The sequence below is a fragment of the Osmia lignaria genome, chromosome 5, assembly GCF_051020975.1.
Source record: "Osmia lignaria lignaria isolate PbOS001 chromosome 5, iyOsmLign1, whole genome shotgun sequence".
NCBI lineage: Eukaryota > Metazoa > Arthropoda > Insecta > Hymenoptera > Megachilidae > Osmia > Osmia lignaria.
In genome coordinates, this window is record NC_135036.1 from 4,360,104 (window position 1) to 4,384,487 (window position 24,384).

The 24,384-nt window shown below is 38.5% G+C and overlaps 2 protein-coding genes and 1 long non-coding RNA gene across 9 annotated transcripts in view; 1 reads left to right on the forward strand and 2 right to left on the reverse strand.

The window, feature by feature from the left end:
- LOC117607930 (uncharacterized) overlaps positions 1–9,220 on the reverse strand; it is a 124,982-nt gene extending 115,762 nt beyond the window's left edge. The window contains exons 1-2 of the long non-coding RNA XR_004582256.1: positions 9,052–9,220; positions 8,745–8,841 (exon numbers count right to left, since the gene is read on the reverse strand). This is a non-coding gene — a long non-coding RNA (uncharacterized LOC117607930). The remainder of the gene's footprint in view (positions 1–8,744; positions 8,842–9,051) is intronic.
- A 107-nt stretch (positions 9,221–9,327) lies between these two features.
- LOC117607929 (WD repeat-containing protein SL1-17) lies at positions 9,328–11,134 on the forward strand. Its single transcript, XM_034332210.2, has 8 exons — positions 9,328–9,484; positions 9,585–9,694; positions 9,767–9,936; positions 10,026–10,264; positions 10,343–10,436; positions 10,503–10,596; positions 10,696–10,867; positions 11,014–11,134. Exons 1-8 carry the CDS (start codon positions 9,482–9,484, stop codon positions 11,113–11,115), a joined length of 984 nt encoding a protein of 327 aa, XP_034188101.1. The 5' UTR covers positions 9,328–9,481; the 3' UTR covers positions 11,116–11,134.
- Positions 11,135–11,264: 130 nt separating this feature from the next.
- The window catches only part of LOC117607928 (uncharacterized), a 47,360-nt gene continuing 34,240 nt past the window's right edge, over positions 11,265–24,384 (reverse strand). For 4 of the 7 annotated variants that reach the window (XM_034332204.2, XM_034332205.2, XM_034332208.2 and 1 more), the window contains 7 exons: positions 23,171–23,593; positions 21,827–22,018; positions 18,738–21,367; positions 18,556–18,659; positions 18,187–18,469; positions 17,843–18,107; positions 11,265–17,762 (listed from right to left, as the gene is read on the reverse strand). In XM_034332204.2, coding sequence (XP_034188095.1) covers positions 13,425–17,762; positions 17,843–18,107; positions 18,187–18,469; positions 18,556–18,659; positions 18,738–21,367; positions 21,827–22,018; positions 23,171–23,593 — 8,235 coding nt within the window. In that variant the 3' untranslated portion in view covers positions 11,265–13,424. The remainder of the gene's footprint in view (positions 17,763–17,842; positions 18,108–18,186; positions 18,470–18,555; positions 18,660–18,737; positions 21,368–21,826; positions 22,019–23,170; positions 23,594–24,384) is intronic. The other 3 variants (XM_034332209.2, XR_004582255.2, XM_034332207.2) reach the window with 3 other exon arrangements.

Consider the following 24,384-nt stretch of genomic DNA (forward strand, 5'->3'; position numbering starts at 1 on the left):
CCCCTAAATATTTTTAAAAATGTATTTATGCTTTTGTAATATTATCAGCAAAAATAATTTATTAAAGGAAAGTACCTCCAGGAACCAGTTAAAAAAATAATTTAGATTTATTTTACATATATTCATATTTATAGCTTTTCAGATGTTCATCACTTCCGAAAAAATATGTATAAGAAATAAAACAGTTATACTTATTTTCGCTTAGAATATCCATCTTACCCCGTCCTCCTCTATGTAATAGAAATTTTGCCCCATTGAAATTTCATGGACGCGACCAGACTAACAGCCTTGCAAGCTGTTTCCACATTCTTCAGGGGTCACTACTTCAAGTGACAAATTACAGTTAATCTCGAAATAAAAAGAAATATTTCATAGAAAAAAGATCGATACCATGCCATTGTTCCCTAATTTACGGTAATTTGCAATAATAATAATAATCCATTTATTCCAAATAAAATCTTATACGCTCGAAAATCAACCAGAAGGAGGAATGATGAAAAGAAAGAAGTATAAAAACCGTTCATCGAAGCTGTCCGTTCGAAGCAAACCCATCGTCGATACGTGCTACTTTGTTTCATCTGAGGTGAGAGAGACGTAGTGTATAGCGGAAAGGATTAAAATTTCACGACACCGTTCGTTCAGCGACAATATATCCGCGAGAGGTGAACACCAATTAAGACGTTACCTGTGCGGCTGAAACTCGATAAGGGCCAAGGAATGGTCCTCGTGGCCATTTAAACGAACCGAAGAGCACGCTCTTGCAGATAGAGAAGGAACGATGCTGGTGCGGACGAGCCACGAGGAAAAGGAACGAACGAAAAGGAAAGAGAGAATTGGCCAGTGAGAAACGGCGAGTGATTCTCCGGTGTCACACGCGCCGCCGCCCTCTTCGAGGCCCAGCTCGTGTTTCGGTTTTCGGTTTTCCGAGAAACGTTTGCGAGAACCATGCCACCCTCTACCTTCCATCGGCCGTCTACCATGGCTTGTCCATCGTCCAGACATTGTCTTCGAAGCACAATGAACCACCTTCTTAACTGAACAAGGTAGGAGATCGAGGATCGCCATGGGAATAGATCCTTCCTTACCGTTAACCCAACAACTGGAATATCACCTAGCTTACCTTAAATATTTTTCAACAATACTGAAATTATATTTCTGGACTCTACAGCCAGAGTGTATTAAGTCACGCTTTTCAAATTTTAGAGAAAAGCAAATTAAAGGTACATAAGCCTCGTATATTGGAAAAATCATTTTTAAAGGCACAGTGTAAAATTTAGAAAATGAAAATAATATGTGGGTCTCTCTCCATGGCCCGCCATCCAAGGGTTGAAGGCAGTGCAATAAAAGTATCGAAATGAATGAAATCGAGGGATATTGACAAACGTTAAAAATATAGGATTGATTAAGATACTAATAACCACATATGTACCCCAAAACCTGAATGTATTAAGTCACACTTTTCAAACTTTAAAGGGAGAGAAAATCAAAGGTGTAAAACCCTTGTAATTTTGAAACTCTTAGAGACATACTTGTGATTTTTTTAACGCAGATAAAGAATGTATCGTTTTATTGATTAAAAATGAAATTGTATACTAGACATTGTTGTTTTTTAAAATAAAAAATAAATTGGATTTGATACTGTCTGGCTCTGACGATGGACTTAATATTTCAGTGATTTAATATCAACATTGTAAGAGAGGGGAGAAAATGACGTTTCGTCTCGGGATCGTCTGTCAGACCCGTCAGTGGAGCTGACAACAGACGGTCCCTACCCCAGACACTTATCATAACGCAATTCGGAACTCCTATTATATTTGAACTGCATGCCGGACGACCGCCAGCGAGAACACTGATCCCCGATCATCTCGCCGCCACCTAGCGGTCCCCGGCCCGAACCAAAGGCGTCCGGAGAGACGAAGCCCTCTCCTCCTCCGCTGAACGCCTACAACATGTCTTGACCTAAACTGTCTGCTTCCAATTTTGTTATATCTCCTCTTGTGAGATTTAATATCATTTTAGACAAAGTGTTATATGGCTCTGACGTATCTTTTCCAACGTATCTGGCGTATCAAGCCCAAAATTATTTTAATCTAACACTGGACGTCAAATTGCTTGGCCCTAAAACTTTTTGGAAACTAGTATTAAGAGCCCTTTATATTAGACTGTTTGACTCGGAACAAGATGGACTTAATATTATTTTTAAACTATTATATTAAAAACTAAACGACTTGGAATAAAATAATTGTTACCATCAAGAAGAGTGAAGAATCTGATAGAAGAAATAAGTAAAATGTAATTTTTTCAAAAAAGTGGACTTATACACTTTGGCATTGGGGTCGAAATTTGGAATTTGAAATTTCACGGTTACTACTGCGACAGTTAATGTAAATAATGCAAAGATTTTACTGGACGACTTAAGAAGAAATACAGATAACAACGTGTCGCAAAAAAGTTCAACCACTGGCGGTGAGCGTTTCTTTCCGCTTGGAGATAGCATGGTATCACGTCGAATGGAAAAGAGAGAAAGAAAGGGAAAAGAAAGGGCAACTCTCGTCTGGTGGCGCCCGCAGACGACTGTTTTTGTTCTCTTATAATTTGGCAGTAGTCGAGGGTTCCTTCACAGAAGGACAGGATGCTCTCGCATGCCTTGCAAGGATCGCGGAGAATTCGGCGCGGCGTTTGCTAAGAAACTGTATCGTCTGCCTTTTAAGTACTTACGATACAACGTAGGATTCCTATGCAACAATATCTTGGACTCACAGGGAAATGTTTATTGGGACGGAACAGTTGAAATGTGAAGTTAACTGAGCAGCAAAGAAACTTTCCTGCACTGATTGAGTCCTGTATAAAGTTGCGAAAGAATGTACCACAAAAGGTGGCGATTTGACTTGAATCTTCTGGCTCTTTCGGTTAATTTGAGCGCTTGAAATGTTTTCGGCTTTGTCGGTGACTCGCGAACATACCTTAAGTGACGGTTTGAAATTTCTGTATTTCCAAATTACCAATTTACCAAATTTCTTGTTTTTCAAATTACCAAATCTCTAAGTTTCCAAATTTATAAATTTAAAGATTTCCAAGTTTTCAAATTCTCAAATTGCCAAATTGCCAAATTTATAAATTTCCAAATCACCAAATTCCCAAATTTATAAATTAGAAAATTTGTAAATTTGAATTTTGTATTTCTCATACTTGATGGTTGCATGTACTGCACATGCCCCGATACCCACAAGCTCTTCTGCGAGTTTCCAAACCGTAACTGGTATTGAACGTGTTAATCATCGGAAATCAATTTAAACGAAATCGATTAACATTACAACGCTTACTTTACGGTTCTTTTAAATTGACAGTGAATTAAAACGAAGATAAGAAAAGTACGTGAAATTCGATGATGAAAAGTTTTGTGATGGTTGGAAGAAAGCTGCGTTCAATGTATCGTGGCACGCATAACAATGTACAAGCATACCATGATTTGCGGTTGCGATCGGATCAAAGTACGGTGCAAAACGTTTCTGAGAAAAATTCTGGCAAATCCTCGGGTATGCCACTCCTTTTATTACCGGCAACCTTTTTACGAACGATCGGACGTGAAACGATCGAATTTAAGGAAAACGAGCGAGGAAACATCATTTGATACGCGTTAATTCAATCAATATCTTATAAATATCATCTTTTTCATTCGAATTGATTGATGGCAATTTAATTGCAATGAAAAGAAAATTATCAAAGTGTATACACAAAAATTTACAGAATAATTCTTCAACATCTACCGACTAAAAGTGAATATTAGTAATAATCGGAAAAGTTGCACTTTACTTTGGGGGACACAAAATTGTTCATTTTTAGTTTGACAGTTTAATAGTATTTGGCGAGTAGAATCCAAAAATTCCAGTTTTAAGCTCAGAGATGCACGCATTCGAAAGATATTCCTAAGTAAAGTTGAGCGTTTTTAGGATATTTTAAGAGGTTACTTTGACGCCATATTGATTTATACCCACAATTCATCCAATCAGCGGAGTCACTGCCTGCAAACTGATCACGTGGGCGATGGCCATTTTGGCGGATGAAGTCAAATGTCTTTATCTACATGTGTCTTGATCCTCGAACTTACTTAAGTCAAAGAAAAAAACATATACTTAGAAATACGTTGAAAATATTCTATTTAGAAAATATATAACCTAACCAACCTCGTCCATCAACATTTGTAAAACACATGTAACTAGAGACAATATACTATTTGATTTTCCCGCCAAAATGGCTGCGATCCACGTGATCTATTTAGAAGCAGCAACTCCGCTCATTGGACAAATTACACATAGAAGTCAATATGGCGTCAAAATAACCTCAAAATATGCTAAATATGCTAAGTATTTTTGAATTCTACTCGTCAAATACTATTAAGATATATAACAAGTAGTCAACAATTTTGTATCCCCTACAGTAAAGCATACTAATAACATAAAATAAAAAATCCTTCATTTATGATGAAAAACACGAAAGCGTAGATAAAATGAGCACCGCTGTCTGCTAAAAACATCTACACTCCATGAATGGAACGGCTTCCACGAATAGTACAGGCCAGTTTAAAAATGCTAGCCGACAACGATCACCAGCAACCAGTAACACGTTAAATCCAAAATGTTTACTTAAGATTCTCCCTCGTTCAGCTGGAAATTAGTCGGCTTCTCAAATATTTCATTCGTTTCGTCATCACAACATTCGTAGCAGGGTTAAAAGCTGTGTGGCGTAACCTTCTAAACAAAAAAGCTACGATGCAATTTGCGACGATTGTGTTGCAGTTTAGTTGCACGAAACAAACGTTGCGTGACTTCTCGTTACATCCTAGTAATTAAGTTAATACTGATCTATCCGCGTTCAAACCTAATAAACTGGACAAACGTAATCACGAGGTTGAAGAAATTATATCAACAATCTGTTTTAATTAATAAAATAAGGAATATGAAATTGAAAAACTTTTGGTGGAATGTTTCGTGGTTTAATTACGTTAATTATTATACCTATTTTTGGTAATATTAAAATTACGGAAGTATTTAAGTTAAGGTTGCAACCTGCACTATATTATAGCATTATACTATATTTCGCTAAATTGCACTATATAATTTTGAAACAAAACTATGCAAAATATTATATTTTCAATTCATAATTAATTAAACAAAAATTTAATTATCAACCTAACTAAACCTAATCACAGTGAGTCTCACTCAGCTTTCAATTATGAATATTAAACAGCGAGAGGCAAGAAATAAAGCTACAATTAAGTTAATAAAAAATGGATTATTAATTTATATTAGTATGAACACAGAATACCGAGACTTATAATTAGTTCGTAAAAAAGAATAAAAATTGTAGTTTTTATTTTCTCAAATTTACCTGAGAATACTATATTTTTTTCAAGATTTCACGAAAATACTACATACATCCCCTCATCCCCAAAAAGGACAACCCTAGTACCCATTGAAGCTTCAATATTTCAAATTCTTTGCGAAAAATTTTTATTTCGAAAATGGTGAAAATCAAAGTAAAAATATCCGCAAAATGAAAATCTGAAATGTTATTTCTACAGCAATATAACAAATTGCTGAATGAATATGTATAAATGGATAGGAGTGTATCCAGATTTTTTTTAGTAGATCTACCTGTAAAACGACCGTGTTTTACATTACAGCAAAATGAGAGTAAATTATGTTAAAAAATGAGGCTCTCATTTAAAACCTGAAAGTTCACTCTTACTTTCTGCTATACTTTTTTTTCCTCGCTTTCAGGCTTACTTTTTCTGCAAACCTCGTTATGCTACTTCACGCAAGGAATGTGATTCCAAGTTTTGTGAAATTTTTAAATATATCGTGGGAAATTCCCTTTTTATGGTTACTGTTGCATTTCACAACTTCAAAATTAAAGTATTGTTATTTTCTGAAAACTAATATCAATACCACAAATTAGAATAATTACAAATTACAAAATGCAATAGACTCTCGTTATATTGCCATGCGAGCGATTTATGTTTCACACAAATTTTACAATTTTCTTTTATTTTTCCCCTCCAACTGAAAATTTTGAAACTTAAAACATTTTACGTCTCCATCCGTTCGCGGCAATATAACGAAAGTCTATTACAAATAAATATCCGGAAATTAAGAAATTAGACGATTTTTCTTGTCAGAAAAAATACCATTAATTTAAATTATTCATTCAAACAGAGGAATCGCGAAATGAATGTACGATAAGACGAAGGACAATCACGCCTACAACTATACTTCCTCGTTCTAATTTTGTTACCGAGGAACACGTACACGATTTTCAGTATCATTATTAAGATACAGCTGGAGGCAACGAACAAAAATTCCGGCAACAATTTTGCTATCTTACAAAATGTGCATATAATATTTCAACATCACTTTGTAGCAAATAGACATTTAGTTAAATATTCCACATAGGCATTTGATTTAAAATATTTAATCACATTCAGATTGCTATTTAGATTGCAAATATCATAAGTCTTAGAGGACCACAGCCTCGGGCCCCATTTCTAGGGGGCCCTGTTATAGGCCTTCCATTTACTGCGTCAAAAAATATTGAATGAAATTTTTTTGTATTGCAGCCCTTTTTCTTTACGATTAAATATTATTTAATTTTATTTAAAATATATTTCAACTCTCACCAATGAACTGTCAATATTTCTAAATTTTTCAACCAAGGGTGTCATAGGTATAATAACCCCGGATCCACCTTTCCAGGGGGTCTTCATTATAAGCCTTCTATTTACTATGTCAAAAAATATTGAACGAAAATTTTTTGTACTATTGCCCTTTTTCTTTACGATTAAATGTTATTTAATTTTATTTAAAATATATTTCAATTTTTGAACTAACTTTATCGACCAAGGGGGTCCTCAAAGGTCTGATAGCCCCGGGCCTAAAAAATCTTAATCCGCTCCTGATCATAGGAATTTATAGTACCCCATGAAAAAATTATAATCTCTTTCACTTAGACCACACTTACGAAATTGCGAAATTCAACGGCTTAGATTCATAGATCAAGGATAACTATCAACATCAGCATCAATGTTCCATTTAAATTAAAATTTTATTACCAAAAATCCATTAGATCTTTAATTACACCAGAAGTAAATTAAAAGATTCATAAAATTTCACGGATACAAACTTTCACGGATACAAAGTTCTACAGGTATTGCTTCAAATGAAAACTAAAATTTAATACAAATTAAAGAACTGAACTTGTAATTGGTTTTTTAAATAAAGAATCAAGAAACAGGATGCCAAATGGTACAGGAAATAGAATATACAATGGTTTTCTCTGCAGAACGAGCAACATGGATCAGGAAACCAGAATGAAAATTAATTTCCAAGTGGAACAGTAAAAGCAGAACTAGCTCTCTAATAAGAAAAAGAGCATAATCAGAATCGGATGTTCAATAAAACATAAAGAATTCGAAGCGAGTTCATAAATAAAGCAATCAGAACAACAATGAAATAGAAAATAGAAATTATAAATATTTAATTATACAAGAAATTATAAAATTAAAATTTCCCTCGTAAAATAAACAACTAAAATTTTTACTTCTAATGAGTAAAGTGACGTCACAACAGGAAGAGGCAAAATAAAACGGGAAAGCAACGGTGGAACTGTCGGAAATGAGAACACGCGTAATAGAATTTACACCACCATGATCCCAGTGATATGTGTATTCATAAACGCACCTCCACCGACCCACAAAAGGGACGTGGGATAGTAGTGTGTCTTTAAGGCTGTTCTTTTTGCGCAAAGATTCTTGTTTGGCTGTTTTACGCGCTCGACTGACCCAAGACATGTACCCATGACCTTGCGTTTAGCTGAATAACCTTCGTACAGAGTGTTTCAAAATGATTAGACAGAAGTTTAGATATAAATCCCTTGTGTCAAAATAAGAAAAAAATATATGTCCTTAATCTTACTAAGATGATAAGAATACTCTAGAATAGCACTATTATTCTAGGACGCATAACAAAAATAAAATTCTAAATGTTTTTATGTTTTTTCTTTTTTAACGCTCTGTATACACGCGTACACACTCGAAGACGAATTGAATCCAGTTCCACGAAGCAAGACAGGCTGCTTCTTCTGTACGCTTGCTTTCATCGTTCGGTCAAATGCCCGCATTATATTCACGGATATTAAATTCACGTTAGAGAGGAGAAGCTGGAGAAACATCCGGGGAGGTCTTGCCACCAATTTTAATTCGTCCCATGTGAAACGAATTTACTCTAGCACTACTATAACGGGGCCTTAATGATACCGAGGATAATTATCCAATGGGGATGAGGTTTTGTAAGAAAAAGTTTATCACTGGTCGTCCATGTTTCTATATTTTACGTTAATAATAACAGAGATAATTATATTTTGCTAGAAGTCGTTTCTTATTCCTGTTATGATTATATTAATTATATTCTTATTTAACTAGCAATAATTCTAAAAAAGTTGTATACGAACATTTTACAAACGTTTGTAAAATAAATTCTATAATGCGAACATTCAACCTTATGACGTAATAAGAAAGTACCAAAGCCCGCCATTTTGGTTTAAAGCATTCGAAAGCCGGTATCGGCAAACGAATTAAAAGCAAAAGATTCGTGGTTTTTAATAGGAAATTATGTAACAAGAAAGATCTTATACCAGTTGACTTATTAATGTAATCATTATAAGTAAACAATTTTATAATAATCACTCACCAGACTGGAACTGTTGAACGATGACCGGCGACCAGCATGATTGAATATTACGTCTTATGATTAGTCTCTGATCCAGGCTGCTGTTGTTGTAATACCTCTGAAAACAAAATTGTATTAAAATAATACAACATACCTAACAAAATCATGTTTATTTATAACTCCCTCTCTTTTCGAAAGGGTAAATGCGATGCCAATTAGCAATAGTTACAAAGTTATTAATAATAACAAGAATTCTTTAATGGTTATTAATTTCACGTATCAATAATAAACTACTAACTACTTTTAATAAATGACAATCTCTACTCACCTTCTTTTTTACATATATTTGAGTTTCATTCACTTTTAACTTGCAAGCATTAATAACACTACACCACTTATGCTTGCTAAAAGCACAATGGCGGAATTAACAAATAAAATATCGAATTCTATGTATTTCATATTTGTCACGAATCGAATGGTATCAGGTGTACCAACATTATACTACTAAACACGCGCAGAGCACGCGCAGAGCAGGCTGATGTTTATGTGGATACCTAACCAAAACATGTTGTATATATGTTCATTTAAAAGTTTAAAGTTTATAAAATATAAAATAAAATAAAAATATTATATGGATACATAATTTAAAGCTATATTACCGCATTCTATTACTTTCAGCAAATTTGTATTTTTCTTTTACGAGTATACATCAGTCTTTAATAATAATATTATTATATAGCTAATACGTATTTTTCCAAATGGTGAGAAACATAAATTTGTGAAACATTACAAACATATATATACATGTTATTTTGTCCATGATGCGTGACAGTTGCAAAGCCGTGTTCGAAATTTTTTCAGTATTCCTTACTTAATAAAACAGAAAATGCTCATGAAGACAGCATTTGGACCTGTGCATGGGGTTGTTTGAAAAAGAAGAAGGAAGCACAACCAGATAATGATGACTCACGGTAATTAACTTTTACATTTCTGTGATATTTCAAATGTGCTCTAATATTTATATTTCTCTTGTTATATTATAGTGATTCTATACAGTCCAATGAAGAAGAGATCCTAGAATATTTAGTTACTGGTTCAGTCGATGATACTGTTAAGGTTTGGGAACAAAAAGATAAGACTTTACAGCTAAAACATAAATTAAGCGGTCATTCACTTGGTGTGGTATCTGTTGCTGTAAGTTCAGATGGTACAAGTAAGCAGCTATTTGAAAATTTTTACTTCGTTATACTTCCATCTAATGAATAAATATATATTAGTGAAAAAAATTTCATGTACTTGTAGAATGTGCATCGAGTTCATTAGACTCCAGCTTAAAATTATGGGATTTGGAAACAGGAGAAAAAATATCAAGCATCGAAGTAGGTCCTGTGGATATTTGGACAGTAGTATTTTCCCCAGATGACAAATTTATTGTATCTGGTAGCCATTCTGGTAAAATACATTTGTATGGAACAGAAAGTGGCAAACAAGAACAAACTTTAGATACAAGAGGTGGAAAATTTACATTAAGCGTTGCCTTTGTAAGTGTATTAATTTGAAGTGTAAACAAGAAAATGAAAGATTACTGTTTGTCTTATATTACTGTATTTTTTGTTTAGAGTCCTGATGGTAAATATATTGCCAGTGGTGCAATCGATGGAATTATCAACATTTTTGACGTTACCTATGGAAAAGTGTTACGTACATTAGAAGGTGTCTGTCAAAATTTTCTTTAGTAATTTGTATTTGTAGCATATATTATATAATTATATGTTTTAGGACACGCGATGCCCATCAGATCTTTGTGCTTTTCTCCAGATTCTCAGTTACTTCTCACCGCATCAGATGATGGGCACATGAAATTGTATGATGTGTAAGTAATTTAGAATCCGAACTTTTCTGCCACTAGTCTAACCAATCATTGATAGCCATGAATTTTTGTATTCCTTTATTAAATTAACGTTCCATACAGGAAAGATGCTAATTTAGCAGGAACTATGTCAGGACATGCCTCATGGGTACTCAGCGTTGCTTTTGCTCCAAATGGACAGAAGTTTGCATCCAGCAGTTCGGATCATACAGTTAAAGTTTGGGAAATGGCGCAGCGTCAATGTTTACATACATTTAACGAACATAATGATCAGGTAAGACATTTCTAAGTTCACAGGATGGACCAAACATGTTGAAATTTAAAACAAATTCGTAACATATAAATTTTGTTTATTAAATTATGACTAAAAATATTTAATAAGTAATAGGGGATAAATGTTTAAATAATTTGGTTTCTTAGGTATGGGCTGTGAAATACAATCCGCAAAGAAACAATATCATTGCATCTGTATCAGAGGATAAATCTATCAATCTGTATGAATGTCCAGTATATGATAAATAAATTCTTTTTTATAAGGATAGACGAATAATGCGTACATTTATTAGTATTTTTTTTTGTTGAATATTTTACATAATTTCAAGCATTTTTCTTTCTTTTTTTTTCTTTTTTTTTTTGATTGGCATGTATTTTAGTAAGACAAAATTGTGTCGTTTTCAGTATAACTGAAATCAAAGAAAGTAGATAGTAGCTATTAATTTTATTGTACTGCAATTATTAATATACAAATCATTAAGATGCCTACCAAATCTAAAATACAATATAACCAAAGATTACACTTAAGATCTAGGTAAAAGACAAATATTATAAAAGAACTCTGAAAAATAATCTGGTGTACAGACCAAACCTTGTATAACAAAGAAAATATAAGGGTACCCTGATGTGGTTCCAAGTTGGAAGGGTTAAATCTAATTAACTCGAACTGGAACAGGGTAAAACACTCATAACAAATATATTGAAATAATTCGTAATAGAATCTACTCTATACGGTGTCAAACATTCTCCTTCTAATGAGATTTTAGATTGATCTAACACATGTAGAAGGAAAGATGACACAATATAGAAGAAAACTTAAAATATTGTATCTTTTGTTAAACATTTCAGATATGCAGCAGTTTCTGCTGTTAATGTTTTTTTTTTTTTTTTTTTTAAATGAAACTAAAGAAAAAATAAACGCATAAAAATAAAATTGACCAATGCAATGCCAATATTTTCAATTTTTCGATCTACAAATACATAATTGATCCGTACACACTCGTAATTGTACCTACATGTATTTTAGAAAGGGTAACCAGTCGAATCAGTAGACGCTTATTACATGCAAATTGATTTTTTTATGTTATTACACATATGACCAAAATAGAAGCTATTTCAACTGTAGATTTTTCAAATAGACTAGAAACTTAAAGTAAAGGATTTACAAAATTTTGTTCTCTTCACGTAATGCCAGTCTAGCGTTACTTAGACCGCTACATTGATATAAACATCGCTACCGCAATTATCGTAACATTCTGTTTGCGTTGAAGATGTCCAAGTTTTGTCCGAATCATCATCATCATGTTTCTATCAGTCTTTAAAAGTAATTAGACTTTGTATTCATTAAGAGAATACAAATCAGTTATGGTTGAAACAAAATACAGATCTTATCCCTTGCGAATTTATCTAATTACGAAGATGTACAGCGACACTCATTTTTGTTTTATCTTCTGCGATATACACCATGAGTCGTAATACGTATTCGCTAAACCTTTCTACATTCTTCATTCACGTTGAATATATATACAAAGTTGAATAAATAATCGAGCATAATTACTACTACTTACTACCGATTTTAAATGTCCTCGTAATGATGGAATTTCTCAATAATAATGTATATACAATACGTAAAGTGAATAGGAATGATATATCATTGATCTTCGACGACTATCTCACACTTTATCCGTACATATTAAAAACTTGCATCACAACGCATGCAACCAAGAAATACACCTGAATGACCATTCTTCCACATACGAAGAGTCTAAAAAATCATCGAAACACAATATTTCAGTGTCATTTAAACGACCAGGAAAAATATGGGCTGAACTTTTCTTCAGGGGCCCAAAAATTATTGCCTTGTTTTTTATCTCCTTGAAGTATTTAACGAGTGGAATCTAAAAATCCAAGTTTTAAGGTGCGGAATCCACCAGTTCAGAAGTTATGCATGTATAAAACTAAGTGTTTTTAGCGTATTTGAAAAGTCACTTCGACGCCATATTGGCTCGTAGCCTGATGTCGACCAATGAGTGGAGTCGCCGTCGGTAAAACAGAATTATGTACATAAGTGGCTACCTAAACCCGGTATACCTCAGGTTAGTTTTTTTTTTTTTTCATAAACAATATCCCCTCAGATTTGATAGGAACTGATGGTACTTACACCCAACGAATAGAGTCCAGCTGGCGGCCAGCGTAGGATTGAATGCGGGGAAGAGTCAATTTGGCGTCGAAATAACTTGTCAAATACGCTAAAAACGCTCAGTCTTACACACGCATAACTTCTGACTCGGTGGATTCCGCGCCTTAAAACTTGGATTTTTAGATTCTACTCGTTAAATACTTCAAGAAGATAAAAAGAAAAAGCCATAATTTTTGGGCCCTCGAAGAAAAGTTCAACCAAAACATGAATACCTTTTTTTCAACTTACTTATTGAGTTGTCGCGATGAAGTGCCGCGTGTGTTGACACACAGCATAATAAAGCAAATATACAATGACTAGCCTGAAACAAAGAAGCGATACTATGAACGAAAACTTGTTATTTAATAACAGGCTCCTCCTATACTGTCGTCACTCTCGTAGAAGCAGTGACGATGTCGCTGTGACAATCCGTCATTCGAAATTTTCCTTCGCTATCGTCGGACGTCACTTTGCTTGCCTGCGAAGAAGGAATATCCTGTTTCGGATTGTAATTGAAGGGAGGTACGATAGCGGATGCGGGTGTACGAACATTGCCGCCATTTGCGTGCGTTTGTGCAGCGCCATCTGCGCCATTTGCCGAATCTACTCTTATGAAGGAACCTAGGCGCGATATACGTTTCGTAGGATCCACCGCATCCGCTGTGGAAGACTCAGCGTGCGGTTTCCGTAAAATAACCGAGGCGTCCTCTACTTCTGCCGTGTCCTTTTTGTACGTGGAGGGTTCGCTAGACTTGACGGGTATCTTGCAGGGAGCATCGTTCGCATTCATTCCACTCAGGTCACACGAATTTCTGTACTTAGTTTTACTGGGTTGCACGCCGATAACCAAAGGTCTCTTCAACTTCGACTTGTATAAATTCGATTCCGGGTGATCGTTCTCTTGGGGCACTCCCTCGAACGTCGAACTGCGGAACAATCTGAAAGCTGGTGGATTACCGACCGGGGAAGGACCGTCCACGCCGTTGGCACAATTGCCAGGTTGCACCCATTGCCTGGTGTCCGGTTTCTCGAACCGTTGCTTGTTCTTACTTTCCTCTACTTTCTTCCAGAGACTCGCTATTTTACTGGTCGCCTCCTTGGCCAGTTTCCTCGTCTGCGCACCTGTCGACGAATTGGACACGATACTGGAATTGCTGTTCGACCTCTGCCCCAGAGGACTGACTTTCCGAAAGATTTTACCACTTTCGATCTGGCCGAGGTTTTGGTTGCCAGCCGGAATTTTCGAGGTCGTGGTTACCTTACCTGTGGGCAATCGTTTAGGAGCCACCATCAACGGCAACGCTTTGGAAGACTGCATCTTCTCTGAAGCAGCTCCCTTCGTCACCTTCGACTGGTGCGCTTGATGAGTCTTCGGTGCGATCTTAGGTTTGCTTACCGCCGGATGTACCTTGGAGGTGGCACCTCTAATCGGTTTCGCGATCTTCGTTTTTATGGGTGAGGAGGATGTAGAGACCACCGTGGGGGCGTTCTCCACTTCTGGTTCGTCTTTGGTAAATGTACCCTGTCTTTCTAGGGGTTTAACAGGAAGGTCCGGTTTGCTCTCTTGTTGATAGTTGGAGGGAGAACACGTTGGAGGTGTGCTATGTCTTTTCACAGACTTTGTGAAGGTCAGTGAGGATCCTTTCTGAGGAACCGACGCCCTCTTCGCAGCTACTGATAAGATTTTCGTTCTCTTCTCTGCGTCCGTTGAACTAGGAGGTATTTTAGTACTCGTGTTTGACTTGGCAGTCTCTTTCGTTGCGACGTTTGGGTTGTTGTTGTTTTGTCTGAGCGTGGTGGCTCTGGTAGCTCTGACGATGGGGGAAGTGTTGCTGCGCCCTATGGGTATCCCACTGACAGGGTTCACTTGTTTTAACGGAGATGATTGTGGCGTTGGCTTTCGGGTTATTGGGTTCGAGTACAGAGCTTTCCTTCTGCCACGAATAGCCTTTGGACTCTCTGGGTCTGACTTGTCCGTGGCGTTCGAATCGTTGCTGAGATCCCTTACCATTCCTGGCTTGATTATTCGCGGCCTCTTTGTTTCTCTAGGTGGTTCCTCCGTGTTATTCGATTCGTCGTCGCTTTCGCTTTCTACCGCGTCGGGATACCTGATGTCCTCCTGTGACCTGGCTGTTTCAATTTCACACTCTGGTTCTGGTACGTTTTCCATCTGCTGTGCACAAGAGCCTATCAGTTTCTTGGAAACACCATTGACGAATTTCATTCGCAGATTTCGTTCCGACTCTGATTCATTGGACACTAAACTTATAGTCTCGCAATCCAGTAACCCATCCTCACCGTTCTCGTCCGCCTTATTCGATTCGTTCAAAGTATTCAGTACAATGGTGGCGTTCTGTTCTAACATGGTTTGGATTTCATCGGATTGAATGTTACGCGGTGAGTCGGATACTCTTTCTTCCATAGTACCTGATGCGACACCGTTCTCTCCCTCTCTGAAAATACACTCTGAGTCGTTCAAGGTTCTTGTGCGATACCTTTCCCTGTTCTTCTTCTGCTCCATGCGGTTTTTGATCAACGTTTTACAGGTGGGAACTTTGGAAAATGTGGGAATAGAGGATTTAACAGGGGATGGTGATTCTAATTTCTCAGCGTTCTCCTGACCACGAGTACTATCAATTTCTTGCTGAGGGTTCTGATCTTGGTTGAAGTCAGGAAAAGGATTTTCTAGTACCTGCGTCTGGAACCTGGCTCTGTCTTCCTGTCTACGTTGCTTAGGCGTCAGCTTGGAAAAAGGTGAACACTTTCCACGTGGGACTCTACTCACTTCACCCTTTGCGTTCTCTCGTCGCTCTGCTTCTTTCTCCTTCTTATCCATCTCAGCTGCTATGGTGTACGTCTTGTACCTCTCCTTGGCCAAATTTCGTTTCTGCTTCGGTGTCAGGTTTCTGTGCGCCCGTTTCCTGGGCGTAGATTCGGCCGAGCTAGTGCCGCAATACTCTGACGAGATAGGAGTAACAGCCTCGTCAGTGTCGTTGCCCACTTCGTCGATCCTTTCTACGATCGGATGCGGAGCTTCTTCCGTGTGCAAATCCACGTCGATGCACAAGGTATCGCTGCAGATCGTTTCAGTCGCCTGCTCCACCGTCGATTCGTCCATTTCGCAGACTTCGTTGAACAAAGAAGGAGGGTTGATGTTCTCCAAACACTCGCTCAGGCTGTTGTTCCCGCTGTTCTGCATAGCTTCGGCGTAACGCATGCAGGTCATGGACAGCACGTTCGCAACGGGTTTCAACAAGTCGAACACAACGTCGCTTCCGGTTAGACTGTGCAAATAATGATCTTTAATCTCTGCAATTTCCGACGTGATACTAGCGACGCTCAGCATGCTGTTCTCCATGTCACCGACGTCTGGTAACTCGTCCATCATCGAAGGTGGTTTGACGCTCTCCAAGTGGGAGCCAGTGCATTCGTTCAACAGATTCTCCAAGCTCCCTGTGTGACTCTGAGTTTGATTAAGAGCTCGCTTGGCTACGACACCAAGGGGAAGGGACTTCTTGCGACAACCTCGAGAGTCTGTGGAGGACACGCTCTTCACCTGGAGTGGAGGAAGGGACGTTGAATTGCACCTGTCTCGATTAACGAACGATTCGCTGCAGTCACCTGAACCAGCGTAACTGGCCGTCAAAGACAACAAGCTACCCATGGAGGATGGAGGCTTGATCGCTTCCAAATCCATGGACGTCATACTGGTCGTGTCGAATTCGTTTTGCCTGTTCATTTCCGCGTCAACCGCTTCCGCCAATTTGATTGCCTCTCTCTGAATGATCTTCGAGTTAGTCATGTGTCCACTCTCGCTGCTAACCGTCTCTACGCATTCGGAGGTGATCGTACCTTGTTCCTCTGGTACGTCGCTCTTGAACGAGGCTATGATGGGAGCGCTGATGCTGATACTCGGAAAAGAAATCTCATTAGGAGAATCTTCGTTCCATGTATCGCTTATTATGCTCTGTTTCATTGCACTAGAGTCCCGTTCTCGTATCGCTTCCGTTTGTTGCACCAGGGTCGCTGTTAACCGATCCAGCGAGGCGATCATGGCATCGGGATCTCGCTGACGACGATACACTTCTTCTTTTTCAACGTACTTCATCGTATCTCCATTTCTCTGTGACGTTTTGTGCTTTGTGCCAATTTCTTCTTTTTTAATACCATCCACTTCACAGATGTCGTTGTATATTTTACTATCCTCATCCGAATCGTTATGCCGTTTCTGTCTAAATTCATTGACCGTATTGGATTTCATCGTGCTGTTTTGAATGTTGTCAATGGTCTTCGTTGGTCCAGACTGTATGCACAATTCTAAAAGCGCGTGTTCAGATTGTTCCACGGAATCGATGGATTCGCTGCTTTCAGAATCTGTTACTTTTGTGTAAGACTGTTGCATGGACAAGTTCTCTGTAACTTTGTCCTTTATTTCTGATGCTTTCTCGTTGTCCCAGTTGATAGCATCGTCGAGGAGATCATTGTGAACCAGAGATGATATATCTTCGTTAGACTGAGTATCTATACCGGACAAATATTGCTGTTGATTCGGTTCAGTATTGAAAACTATCGTTTCCTGTAGTTCTGGACTGTTTCTCAGATTCGAGGGTAAAGAGAAGTTACACAGATTATCGTCGTCCATTATTGAACTCCCTTTATCCAATTCATTCTGTAAAACTTTATTCGTTTCTTTCAGCGAGATTTCGTGTTCCACTATCTGCAAAATAAAGAAATTTTTCTTTGAACTTTTAAGCACACGTATCATCAGAATGCTTTGAAAAAATTTTGGAAATATACCTTTTGCATAAATTTCGTTGTACTTTGGTTATAATCAGATTCAATATTTACATTTGCTGAATTATCCATCATTTGATTTTTACAAATATCTGAATCTGTTATTTCTTCAGATTCCACTTGTTTCATATCAAGACTGTTCATGGTAGAATCGACTGATGAGTTGCACTCCATCTGATCGAGTGCTATGCTTGTTTGGTACCTGGTTAAAGTGCTCTCATTTCGTGGAACCTTCTCAAAATTATTTCCTATGAACGAATGCCTGTGTCTGGAAGAAAACAGAGGCAAGGCATGTAACTAATAAAGTAATTAAGAGACGTAATAAATAAATTAATTTCAATAATTACCTGTTATTTTGCATTCCAATATTAATGCAAGCTGTAAGCAGATCTTCATCGTCCTCATCCCCATCACTGACTTGATCTAAACATTCGGAAGAGGTGTTTATATTTAATGTGCAAGGCATATTACGCGTATCTCCTTTTAGTTCAAATTCCTTACATCCTGAATCATTAGAAGCCTTCAGTGTACTGATCACGTAAGAATTAACTCCGTTTTCAGGAAAATTTTGCTCACATTTTTCATTCTTTTCAAATATAACATTTTTAGTTTCATATTTCTCTTCTGTGACTACAATAAAATTACACATGTTTAAAAAAGGATAGTAATTTCAATGAAAATCAAATTAGGTATACAAGTGATATTAAATATGTTACCTGATTTAATTAGAGTTGTTGAGTTGGATGCTTTGTACTTATCATCATCATCATCATGGTACTGTAAATTACCTGGGGATACTTGCGAAAGTGTAATCCTCAAACTGTTAATAAATAAGAAGAATTTTTATTTACTTCATTACAATTAATTTTCAAAATAATCATACCAAAAATGTACACACCTTACTGGACCATTTGTAGACGAATGAGCATTCTCTTCAATATTATTATCCTTAACATTCCCTTCAAAATAATGCAATCCCTGACTTCTTTTAGCACCCTTTTTCACCGTACTCTGAAATTTCAATGGATCCTTTTCTTGCAACTTATTTCGTTCTTGCAATTTCTTCGAGTTCCTCTGTCGACTCTCATCCTGCAGATCCGAGGCAGAGGCTGCTCTGGAACAATTCAAAGACGTGCCATGAGGCGTTCCCTCGGTGTAATAAGTCTTCAATGTGTCCTCGTGAATCAGCTCCTGCTCCGCGTTTGGGAAATAATGCGAATGTTGTTTCTCTTCATCCTCCAAGCTACGCTCAGCGTAACGCAAACTGTAATCGGTGGGTTGATCCAGATCGGTAACAGCGTAGTCGCTGAACAGATTCCCCTCTGTTCGGTGGCTAACAGTCGGGGAAATAGCTTTTTGTATGGTGTTCAACGAGTTGTGTTGATGAAGCACGTTACCAAATCCATCTTTGACTGAAGAGCTAGTGCCAACGAAGGACAGCGTGGACGAGGTGTCGATGACCGTCTTAGTAGTCGAATATTCTGCTTTTGTGCAAACGTTCAGTTCAGTTTCATCAGGGATACTGGACTGGCTGCCACCTTTCAACGAAATACCCTGAGGCAAATTGTCTTCCACCGAGGAGTGCAACAGATTCTGAGAGCAAGCAGATTCCTGGTCCGGTGCCGAGGACCAAGAAATGGTTGAGTTTGTGCATCTAAGGTCACCCAGGCCATTGAATCCGTCCGAGGACTTCAGACGATCCGGAATGGCATTTTTGTAACGCAGAGTGTACTTTTTCTCAGAAGAGACCTTGTGTCCTTCTTTGGACATCCCGGCGTCGAAACCAACCGCGGCGTGCAACGACGAAGACTGCTGCTTGATCTGAACCTCCGTGGGGGACAATCCGTTCAGGACGTGACGATTCACCCTCTCGAACATGGTGTCGGAGTGAGTACTCGTTATGGAGCGCATAGAGTCTCTGCTTTCGCTTCTGGCGACACCGTTGCATTTAATGCTGGAGGTACTGGGCTGGTTGTGCAGCTGATAGGAGCGCAGGGTGCGTGTATTGATGCCTAAGAAGCTGTGATCTACTTTGAAGGAGAACTTGTCGTCTTTGTTCGTCGGGGACGTGCTCGGTTCGATATTGTCACAAGTCTCGGCCAAGTTTTGATCTATCTCTTGTTCCAGAGCCCTCTGTCTGCGTGCGACCAAGGTGGGCAAAGTCGGAAGGCCCAGTCCTCTTGCCGTTGAATCTAGGTGGACGAGATTGTTACAACCTGGCCTGGCGCTTAGCAAATTCTTCAAGGCTGCGCTCGAGCCCATAGAGATCATTTTGTGCTTTGAGTGGATCAGACTGCGAAGCATGGGGACCGCGCCCAGATCCCAGAGCAGTCGCTGATCCTGCGGACACCGGGCAGAGAGGTTCCACAGTGCTCCGCAAGCATTACTGACGACGGTCAAACTAGGTGAACGTAACTGCTGCAGTAGAACTTGCAGACAGCCCCTCTCCCTCACGATAGCCCTATAATCCTCCCTGACTGCGATGTGGCTGGACACGTTCCTCAGTATACCTCCGGCGTTTTCGACGATGGCTAAAGTCTTAGATGGTGCTTTATAGCTCAGCATGTCGACGAGAAACGCGAGCGCGCCGTCCACAGCGCAGATGTCCACTTTGTTCGTACTACAATGCGCCGAGAGATTCCAGAGCGCAGAAAGTATCGACTTGAGGGTCGATTCCTTCCTGCCCTCCATCGCGGCTTTCATCAGCCCAGTCACGGCTCCAACTTCCCTCAACGTTTGCTTGCTGCTACTATCGGCTCTCCAGGACAGATTCCTCAAAACGCTCGCGGTCACTTGTCTGAGATCGTCACTGGGACTCCTCAGCTGAGAGACCAACGCCTTCATGAACTCCCGAAAGGAACAGAGCAACGCTTTGTTGTTCCCGTCTCCGAAAGTGAGGTTCGTTAACGCCATTCCGGCGTACCTGCGGAGGGTGATACAATTTTGATCGTCGCATTCGCTACCGTGAGCCATGTGGTCCATCTCGATGAGCTCCGCGACCGCGTGCAGTCCACCTAGCTGGCACATGGCGTGACGATGAGCCTCGTCGAAGGAGAGCTTCATTAACGCGGCTATCGTTGGTCCGGGATGCCTCTCCAGATCGTCAGGAACCTGTCCTGTTTCCAACGATGTCCTCAGGGCTTGACAGTAGTCCCTCAACTGTTCCAAAAACCGGAGAACCCTGGCCTCCCTGCGTCCAGCTCTTTCGTCGCTTTTAGCATGAACGATGTTGTGCAAAGCTCTCGATGCTTTTTCCCTCGTCTCTGGATCCTGTCCTGGCGCGTGAATCAGTTGGACCAACAGAGGCAGACACCCTGATTGCCTCATAATCAGACAGTTGTCTATAGAATTGCTCATGGAAAGGAGAGTCGCGCTCATATCCTCTCTGCCTTCCGTGCTACCTAGCATGCCTAACAAGTTGTACACCACGTCCACCTTCGCTCCTAGTCTTCGATCGCCTTGCATCTCCGAGGAGCAGCCGAGAGCCGTGCCAGAATTCGAGGAGAAGCTCATCACGCTGGCTACGTCCTGCGATAGAGGATAAGTGTCATTACTGTATCGCTGCTCTCATACATATTTATATTTTGCTTAGAATTCATCAATTTCATAACTGGGTCTCGGTGCTTGAAAAAAACGATATTATTGATTTTAATAGAATTTATAATCAGCTTTTGATGTGTTATGTTTAAAAAAAAAAGAGAGAAACAATACAATCAGACTGCTAGTCATTTATACATATGCAATAAATGACCCATTTTTGTTAACAAGGTACATTTAGTTCAAATTGTTCTTTTATGTAAATTAAATGTTAAGTAGTTGCATCAGATTAATTAACCCCTGCCTTACACTCATGTTAATGTTTGTATTACCTATATTTTTTGTACAACAATTTCAACATCAATAATTGATAAAACAGTTGTTTTTTTTAAATGGATGTTATTTTCTTCGAGCCCTGCTATACGTATCTCATAGAGAAACGTAACTCACATTATGTACAGTAGTTGACGTGCTTTGTTGGGGGGAAAAGCCCATTTGTTGATTGGCCCATACGTCTCTTCTGATGGGCCAAGTTCCTCGATATGAGGACGGTAATCTGTGGCTCTGCACGGATGTGTCTGGCTTGTTGTCTTCCTCGCTACTTCCACCCTCATTGTAGCGTTTGTTTCTTCTTGTATAAATCTATTGAACACATTAATTAAGTTAATTTATTTCCAAAATTTGTCATCTTCTATCAAAAATAAAAACAGCTAATTGTAAGCTTCTTTTCGATCAGTTTCGTCCCAAAAAGGATGTTTCTCAAGGTTGCTGCAGGTAAAATAATTTCGTCTCCCTCGAAAGCGCCTTACGTTTCCGCGCGAAACCGCAAGAAGGGAAAAAACAGAGGAACACAATAAATTCTCGCGAAAATGTTTAGGGTGGCGAGTTAAAGGGCGGTGAGATAAGAAGGGAGAGAAGAAATGCAATGTACGTGTGCGTACAAACGTGTACACCCGTGCGGGACAAAGACAGAATGAGTTCTCCCCGTAAAATCAATACGAGTCTACGTTGGTGGAGGTGTGTATAGGGAGGACTCGTACTCTCCACAAGCACGAGGCAAACCCAGTGGTTTTCAACCATTTTTTTTTTACCTCCAAATCTCATTCTCACTCAAAACAAAATACACTTACAACGATAAACAAAGTAGAAGAATAATGCATATAGAAATGGCATCCTAAAAATTGTATCGTAACTCATTACGTAATAATGCAGCAGATTATTGCACAACCTTGAAAATTATCCCATTATTTTGAAGCTTTTAACTAATATACGACATTCATTAACAATTAGAATAGAATTAGAAAATTTTCTGTTTTTTCATTTTGATAGATACCTCACTGTTCTATGTTAACATATCTTTTTCTATAGATAATAATAAATGCAGCTGAAGATAAGTTAACTATGAGATGTTACATTTGTTATATAATTAGTGATATACTGATGACAAATATCTCAAAGCATTTGAAACGGGGATTAAGGAAACTGAATGAAAATATTAGAAATGGCAATCTCTAATGATCAATATGAACCACTTAATGGCAATGTTTGAATGTCAAGTATCTTTCTGAAGACTCAGATGGATAGTAAAAATCAGATTTCTTCAAGGTAATATCACTGATAAAACGTCAATCCATCGCATCCACTCAAGTTCAGCTGTTTCAGTGGAGAAACTCATATATTATCGTCATCATCATCCACACCTATACACACATCTGTCATCATACAAACCATGAAAATAATTAAAAACAAAAATAAGGTTTAGACGAAGAGACGAGATCGAGAAGATAAATTTACCTCTGGACTTGGCGTGGACGACCTTCGTTCGTCCTCCTCCTTGACTTCCGGCTCCATAGCATCCTCTTTGCTGGTCTCAGCGATCACAGTGCCGAGGTACAACCTTGGCCTGAAGTTGACGGCATTGACAGGCAGAGATGTTGAAGAGGACGAAGCTGGTTTCAGCGAGTTTTTCACCAACGAGCATCTCGCGGACGTCGTCGCCGCTGCGACGACGGGGTTGAACGCTGCGCCGTCCGCCGACGACTCCAGCTCGTGCGCCGCGACGCTGGCCAGGGGCGTAGGTAGCTCGATGCCGTGAGGGCGCCTCTGGGCCCTCCACGAGCCGGCACCTTCCACGCTGACGCCTATCGCCGAATCGTGAGACACGCGACACTCGTCTGAGAATCTTTCTGCTCTTTTCTGGCACTCTTCAGTGTCCTCCTGCAACAACGCGTTGTATCCAATTAGACTACTTCAAATCTTTTTCCTTTCTTAGTTGTAGCACAATACTGTTGATATTTTAAAGGGTTATATACCTTTAGTAAAATAAAAAAATGGATTTTTCAAAAATTGTATATTCTTCTAGAATATTTTCCCAAATTTTATAGTACCATAAAATTTACCATAAAATATCAAAATGGAGAAAATCAGGGAGATACACCTCGGGTAATTTTCTTGTGTGTGGACATGTACTCGACGAATTTTCTCAAAAACGAAAACTCCAACAGAAAACAATTTATTCTTTTCTTTCGACTTATTTTTGTTTAAAAGATCACCCCCTGTCTGACTGTACTACCCAACCTGAGACACCCTGTACAGTCCAAATTTTCAGAAATTACTAAGAGAATTACATATAATAAGATATATGTACATGTTGAATATGTAATAAACAATAATTCTGCATCTATAAATAAATTTTTTAATTTTTCTTCTTATTTAACAGCTCAAAGGTACGTAACCCTTTAACATACAATCAATTGTGAATAAATCAATAATAATTCAAGGTTCATTAATTGATTTTCAGTGAACAGCCGATGATATTGATACTATACGATATGAAATTCGATTTAGAACAGAAAAATTCATTGTTTACGTGTGAATAATTTATAGCTTCCTATTTATTGAAACAACATCTGCGAACATTCGATATGATCATTTTATAGTAGCAATCAGAATAATGTTTGGGCTATAATTTGTTATGTAACGAGGCGTGGGTGGCAAGTCTTCATCAT